The following is a 7,647-nucleotide window of genomic DNA, read 5'->3' as shown; positions in this document are numbered from 1 at the left end:
GGCCATTTTATCCGAGCAACATTGAGATCTACACCCACCTGCACTATTCACTCCAAGGTACCTGAAAATGACACGATATTTTGGAGCTTCGGTCAACTACCAGCCCATGTTCTCGACGACCAACAGGCACTCAATCGTGGACCCCTGTTCTCGCAGCCCATCGGCCAGGGAGGCATCGGTTGACGGCATGCCGGCCTGTCTGGTACGGCCGATGGTTCAAGAGCCACGGCGCAAGGCATCCTTCATGTCGGACTTGACTATGTATGAAGAATAAGTCTTAACGCTGATGAGAGGTGTAACATGTGCGACATGTTATACTATGCTCGTATGGCGTGCAGCCAGAATGCATGTTGTTGCGGCCCCTCACATCAGGGCTGCTGTGACTCTGCCAGCCATGCGACGCGTAAGATGTGACAAGTCTCTCTTTGCAAACTTCTGTTACTTGCATCAATCACGACATGCCCGTCGCCCATTGCCTTCTATCTAACCCCGGCAGAACAGTGTCTGTTCAGGGTGCAAACAAACCAGGGCTCACTGAGTACAGAACACGGAGTACTTGGACACAACTTGGCCAGAACCAGACAATCCAGGCTACGTCGTCCACATTATGCACAACTGCTGCACGTCATGCATGGCCCGTCGGCGGAAGACAAGAGCAGAAACGCTCCATCCGGACATCGGCGACCTGGAATCGGGATAATGACAACCAGCCGCACATTCTGGTTATTAAAAGCAGCCAACATCAACACATGATCTTGTTAGGATCCCGAGGCTCCACCTCGAGGAATCTTGGGATTGAATTTCGAGGATAGCCACATCTCGGTCGAAGGGAGGGCATTTGATATAGTCAGGGGCCAGGGCTTCCTTGGTCCTCGTCCTGATGCCCGTTGTCTGACTCTTTTGGGTCCTTGATCGCCGTAGTCCAAGAACACAAAGCAGACGCAGCTAACCTCGTACAGAAGTACCGAGCGCGTTACCGACTTTGACTCCCCATTTGCCGCTCGCCATGTCCCAATGGCTGGAAGAGCTAGCGGGGAAACTGCGCACACTAATGTGTTGGCCCAGGACGATGCGACATCTACCGCGAATACTAGCTTGTGTTTCTTATTTCGTCTCGCTCCTTCTTTAATTTTTTTTAGAAAAAAAAAAAAAAAAAAACCAATCGCTTTGAGCGTAAACACCCCGGAAACCCTCCACCCTCTCGTTCTGCTCGACCCGCAGGGACGACATCTGAGCAATCAAATGACACAATTTGTTGTACATAAATACACTTGGTTTTCTTTTGCCCCTTATCTTTACCGAAATCTAGTTGCGCATCCGGCAATGGCTGGTGCTGTCTAACAGCCACCAATTTTCATATCATAAACCTGCATAAGGTGCAAAAGACCTCTCTCTCTACTGGGCACAGGATTCAGGTTCTACAAACTCGCGGCATCGTTGTAGCCTCCATTCCAATGTGCTGGTTCGTCACATCTTGCATCTCTACTCCGTACTTCACCGGACGTTTTTCAAAAGCACAGACTCTTCCTGGTCCATTAAACTGAGTCAATTCTCATGGAGCATGGGCTCCGTGCTAGAAGCCGTTCATCTACGGAGTAGCTCGCTCTCCTTACCCCAGAAAGACGAAAGTGCCAAGCAACAAATAGCTCCGCAATGAAACCCGCTCGACCGTTCGAACAGATGCTAAATCCGCTACGGATTGTCCGCCTCCTCATCTACGTAAATGTATAATTATAGCACTACCTAGAGTTACTAGTGGCAGCGCTCAAACCCCCGGTCTACAAAGACGACCTCTCTACGCCTCCTTTGGGCTTTAGTTTAATATCGGTCTTCATATACGGAGTACGGCTAACCGACATGGCACGCCTCATCTTGTCTGGCGTGCTTGCACTGTTTTCCGCTCCATCATTCTCTTAACTGATTGCTGTGCTTTTGCAAAATTCCCAAGGTCAAGATAATATACTAGTACATGAGACAAGGGACATGGCAATGCCCCGACAGCCCGACCAACAACAGCTTATGTACTCCGTATGTATGTTTCTCATCTTCCAACATCCCTGCTAGTAAACACCTCTAGTTGGTCGCATCTCATCTACCCAACAACAATAAGGCAAGGAGAAAATAGCAACATGGTTGGCCAAAGCCACTGACCAAAAAAGGAAGAAAAAGGAAACAAAGTCCAGTTGCACCACTTGTGATGGACAGAGGGCATGGATCCGTCAAATGCCAAGGTCTGGCAAAGACGCGAAAGAAGCAGCTGGGGCAATTATCTGACGGGTATCTTCCCCGGGCATGTTGCACATATTGTGAGACAGATTTACGTTCCAACGTGTCCACATTGCCAATAGGAGGTTGGCCGGTTGTCTTACACCAGTCAACCCGGTCAGACAGATAGTGAATCGATACTCTGCAATAGTATTTTGCTGTATGTACTCTCTTGAAGCTATTCTCTCATCATTCAACTATCCGGCCTGTCTGTACAGGCATTACTACTAGGTGAGTATAACATGTCTTTGTCTAAACGAGTCCAGCCCATACCCCGTCGCTGCTCAAATCAAAACGATGAGACAGTCGTAATCTGCACCAAAATATTCCAAATATAACAACGCCAATAATGCCAGTTATCCACCTCCGACAAAAAAATTCCCGAGGTATCCGAGGTTTTCAAAACCTATATACAAAACAACAAAATGTGTGACAAACAAAAAGACTTAAAAAAAAGCAATATTGGTGGCCAGAAGAAAAAACACATTCCATCCGGTCCTAGAATAGTGGCACAGGGCTGTATCGGCACCAGCACTACGCCAGTATCCTGTCGCTCAGAGATCAAACTGGCAGGCCTGAACCCTTGTCCTACCATCCCACAGCGGAGCAAGAAAACGTTGGTCATTGATGAGATGTAAAACTAAAACGTCGCCGTACAATTTCTCATTTGTCGTAGAAGCCGTCAACATGGCGATTGAATTCGCCCAAGGAAAAGGATATGATAATCCCTCACGAAGTTGCCGCCAAATTAATTTCTATCCTCGGGTTTTGGCCGCAGAGATCGGGCTTCTAGCTGTCGTTTCCGTTCGAGCTTGGCATAATGAAGACCACAGGCATTGCATAGAGTTCTAGCACCATCAGGCCCTCTTCTCCACTCGGGGGTGTCAATCCTGTTGCAGCTATGACATCGGCCAGGAGGTGCAGCCCGCTGTAGATGCTATTAGTTTACCATGAAAATACCACTGTTCGAAGAGATAGGTCACTTACCCCGCGACGCTTCTTGACCTCCGTCATGGTATACTGAGACTTCATTCCGTTATCGTACATCGACACATCTTGATGCTCCTCGAATGCTCCTTTGATTTTGGTACCTTCTCTGGCCCTCTCGTTTTGGATGGATACTTGAACGGCATCCCTGACTTGTTCCAAGCACCGTTTAATTATGTCGATATTCCCCAGCATATCATTGACTTCCCGCTCAGTTGGTAATCGCTCGGGAAGCGGGTGAGAACCGTGCTGTTCCTGCGCAATTCGTCCGTAGGCTTCAGCAAAACATAAGAGGGTTCGCGAGGCAGAGCCAGTCTATTGGTTCAAACCAAACTCATTAGTGTCTATTCAAATTTTACTGAACAGGTGATGATGTTCAAACGTACATGGCTAAGGGCTTCCTGGTAATTCCAAGGCTCAAAGTGTCGAGTCGGGGTGGGTTCGAACCTCGGCCGACTAGGATACTCGGCTTCTTCATGTCGTACAGACTGTCCACGAGCATCATATTGGCCAGGAGGCGGCGGTACAGCATGCCTAGGTGAAATTGGATACGTAGGCAGAGGGACTTGGCCGGGGGGAAGATGCCCCGCAGGATAAGGATGCGAGGTTGGCGGTGGTGGATGGCCATAAGCTCCATTGGAAGCATGAGCATCCGACGGTTGTTGAGATTCAGCAAGGCGATGTTGTGGAAAGTCTGGCTTTGAAGGAGGAGTTTGCCTGCGGTCAGAAACGGGTGGCAAGCTGTGTCGGCCATTAAACGGAGGTCGAGGAGAATCGGTGAATGCAGGCAAGTTTTCTTGTCGAGGAGGATATGTTGACGATGTATGCAGCTGTCGAGGCGAATGCTTCTCGGGTTCAGAATATGAGCGAGGAGCAGGTGTAAAAGGTGAGGGCAGACCAGAACCAGGCTGCAAATTCGGCTGGGATGGAGGGGGATACTGGCCAGGCCTAGTCCCAGATATAACCTCTGAAATAGATGGCAGAGATTGTCGACCAGGCTGTTCCTTGTCGTCAGAAGATCGACGGTGCTCGCTAGAGATCATGTTGCTGCCAGAGTTTGATGGTGGCGGCGGCGCTGTTCCGGTCTGATGTTGTGGATAGCTGGAGTATGAAGAGGACTGAGGATAGTGAGAGCTTGGCGCGAGGACTGTGGCCGTGGCCATGGCGTGTTGTTCCTGATACCGCCTTTCCAAGTGTTCTCGCGGAGATTGATAAGAGGTTGGCGGGGCGGAAGGAGACGGCTGATGGTGTCGCTGGTGTTGTTCCGTGATAATGGCAGGATTTGGATGGACACTATAGACGACAAGTCTGTTAATATGGCAGGGAGGGGCAAACACGAGATGCAAAGACTGGGTAGTGAAGGCAGTCTCGTATGTAAAACGCACCTTGGGCGGGATCCAGAGTCACCTGGTTCCATAGCGCGCGTGGCAACGGACCAAGGAGGATCTCGAAAGATTTACGGCCGTAGACGCATCGGACTGCAGCCAAGGATAATGCACTTGTCTCGACGTCGGGTAAAATGGACAAGAGCAAGAGCGGGATAGGGACGTCGGTGACCGGCGGGGAGAACAGCGGCCAAATCCAGAATCGTCGCAGAGGTTATCCTGCTTCGGAGGGTGGGAGGGGATGAGGCTGCTCAAATAATGAGGGTAGGAGGAGACAGACGGATAAGAGGAAGAAGAAAAGGGAATAATAGCAATATAACAATAAAAAGTACCGATAGTACCAGCAAGCCACCCAAGGCCCGGGTTAGACTGGGGCAAGGTTGAAGGAGATCTGACGCGATGGGCACTACCTCGTGGTGGCGTTGGCCAGGATGGCACTGGGGCAGACAGGGTCGACCCAGCCAGCCAAACTCAGCAGCAAGCCCTCACTCAGCTTGATCCAGAGCCCAGAGACTTCATACTGCGTCCACACGTACAATCTAAGTACATACATACAGACAATATTACATAGGGGAGAGGTCCACGTCCACAGAGCCAGGGAGCCAAAGAGTCATTGAGCAACAGACTGCCAGCCGACAAGGGTCCGGCCAAGACGCAACGCCGGTAGGGTAGGGTGGGCTTGGGCTTTTGGCTGGGTCCTAGTCGAATAACGAGATGGGCGGAGTGGAGTCCTCAGATGAGAGAGATCCGCGGCACTGGATTGTGCTTGTCTCTGCGCTTTGGGGGGCGCTGCTAGCGAGTTTGGCCTGGTAGCCGGGGCCGCGATACAACGTGGGAGGGCGATGGTGGAGGTGCGCCAGAGTCATCACTAGCCCGGGCTGGGAGGGCGTACGGCCACCAGCAGGACCCCGGAGATGGCGTGCGTGTAGGAATCAATCGATCCATTGACGACATGGGGGTCAAAATATGGAGTCGGGGAACCACCCAGCGCCAGGAGTCCAAGAGTCGCAACGATCACGATGGCCGTCCGAGAGGCGTGCAGGATCGATGAGCCGCCCTTCTGGCTCTCTTCAAACGCACGCCAGCCTACAAAATCGAGCCAGCCCCCGTTGGACCGCTGGTGGCCCGGTGGCACGCCCAAGGCCAGATTCGCACCCCGCGGCCCATTGACTCTAAATCACCATCGGGGAACTGGAATGTCGGGATGGGACGCCTGAGCTTTGAGCGTCGCGTGTAAGGATCAGCGGCCGCGCTAACTGAGAATGCTGTTTATTCCTGCCGTGACAATGACGGCAGACTCGGTCAACTAACTGGTGGCTCGCTCGGTGGGCAAGGGATAAGCCGACGGTTAAAGATTCGTGCTTCTAGAGTGCTTCTGATGGCGGTCCAAGTGGGACGAGTGTTGATGCTGTGGGTGCGGCAAATGGATCATCCGTCCAGATTGCCAGTTTGCGAGATTGTCGAGCCTAAAAGTGGGTGGCGGATGGCTGAGAAATAAGACGACACACGGTGCTAGGCTCACCAAAAAGTCAAGGCCCCCCGAGCTGTCTTCGACTCTAAACACAGACGGGTGAAATGGTTGGTTGTGTTTGCTTCATTGGATGGCCGCATGGTTAATTGATTTGGCTGGCTGCCTCCCACACAACCACCATAGCGCGCACTCGTGGGGTCCGTTGAAAAGCCAGATCGTGGTCCATTGGTGGGAGGCAGATTGCTGTCCAAATTGCGTGGGTGTGACGAGGTTCTGTCTACCATGGATTGGGCACATGAGCATGAGCATCAGGTGTGCCAACCCCGGACTGGATGTCGAGTGACGAGAAATCTGGGCTTGTATCGAATCTAACGCAAGGCGTGAAGCCCCATAACCCAGAAACCGATGCGTGTGTGTAAGATTTCCGTGCAGGTCCGCGTGTCGGGGGGAGTGCATGTGCACAATGGGTGTGCTGGTGTGTTGGTGTGCTAAACATTGAAATCGCCGAGTACAGGCGTTCGAGCGTGTGGGAGATCGAGGCCATCTCAGGGATCAAATCGGCAGTGCGGAGATTCGTGCATGCAATACCGACGTATTCTTGTGTTTTGCATCTTGTATCTCGCCGCGTTTATTGATGACGGGATGCTGGGGAGTACGGGCATGTTCTCAGACGCAGGTGCTCAGGGCTCAAATTGCACGCCCGTTCTGCCGTGACCTAAACCATGATGCGATGCATTTGTCTTTGGCCTTGTCGCCTTTTTTTTGGCCTTGCTAGCTGGAGAGCTGCTGCTGCTGCGCTCGAGCTCGAGCTCCTTCCCGCTCGCCTTGCAGAGTGGCTTCAGAAAAGGAGATTACCTCGGGAAATATTGGCTACGCAAAGGCAGGTGCCACCCACTGCCACCGTCCAGACATCTGGGCATCTAGATCGTTCAGTTCAGTCCTGCGTCTACAATCTTGGGTCAAGTGGATGGGCATATGCAGTCTTCCAGCGCAGCCTGCAATTTCAGCATCTGCCGTGATGATACATCGTCCACCGTTGAACCGATGTAAACCCGTTTGAAACATGTTTGTCATGGCTCGATCTGAACTACGGAGCGGCGTCAGCATCGGCTGTTATTAGCTACAGTTGCAAGGTACGTGCAACCAGACAATCTCTTGCCTGAGCTAATGGCACATCCTAGGTGCCTCCTGGTACGAGAAGTCTTGGCTTGGCTGCCTTGACAACATCTCAATCCGCGAGAGGGGCGTGACCGGGGTACACCAGACGGACCAGTTGTGGCGGTCAACATGAGTTGCAGCCGCACAAATGGGAGTCCCCGAATTGATTCAACACACCCTGGTCACAATAGATGCGGAAACTTCGGAACCAAGATAACTGAGCTGAATCTTCTCAATTCCGTGAAGAAGCTTCACGCCAAACATATCTGGGCATCCTTCCTCCAGGACATTGGCATGTTTGGTTTCTTCAAGCTGTCGGCTTCGGATGTGTCTATACTCTGATTATACGGTAACTAACTCCCATTCTTATTAGCAAATATA

The 7,647-nt window shown here is 51.7% G+C and overlaps 1 protein-coding gene across 1 annotated transcript; it reads right to left on the bottom strand.

The window, feature by feature from the left end:
• Nucleotides 1–3,013: 3,013 nt before the first annotated feature.
• On the bottom strand, nt 3,014–4,415 carry MAA_05601 (sexual development transcription factor NsdD; the record flags this gene model as incomplete). The annotated part of the gene is made up of 3 exons (XM_007823599.2): nt 3,014–3,193; nt 3,253–3,567; nt 3,639–4,415. The coding sequence occupies 3 exons, from the start codon at nt 4,413–4,415 to the stop codon at nt 3,014–3,016; spliced, it is 1,272 nt and encodes a 423-aa protein (XP_007821790.2).
• Nucleotides 4,416–7,647: the final 3,232 nt, after the last annotated feature.

Source organism: Metarhizium robertsii (assembly GCF_000187425.2).
Source record: "Metarhizium robertsii ARSEF 23 chromosome Unknown MAA_Scf_2, whole genome shotgun sequence".
Lineage (NCBI taxonomy): Eukaryota > Fungi > Ascomycota > Sordariomycetes > Hypocreales > Clavicipitaceae > Metarhizium > Metarhizium robertsii.
The sequence above is the reverse complement of the archived record's forward strand: the minus strand, read 5'-3'. Positions and strand labels throughout refer to the sequence as shown.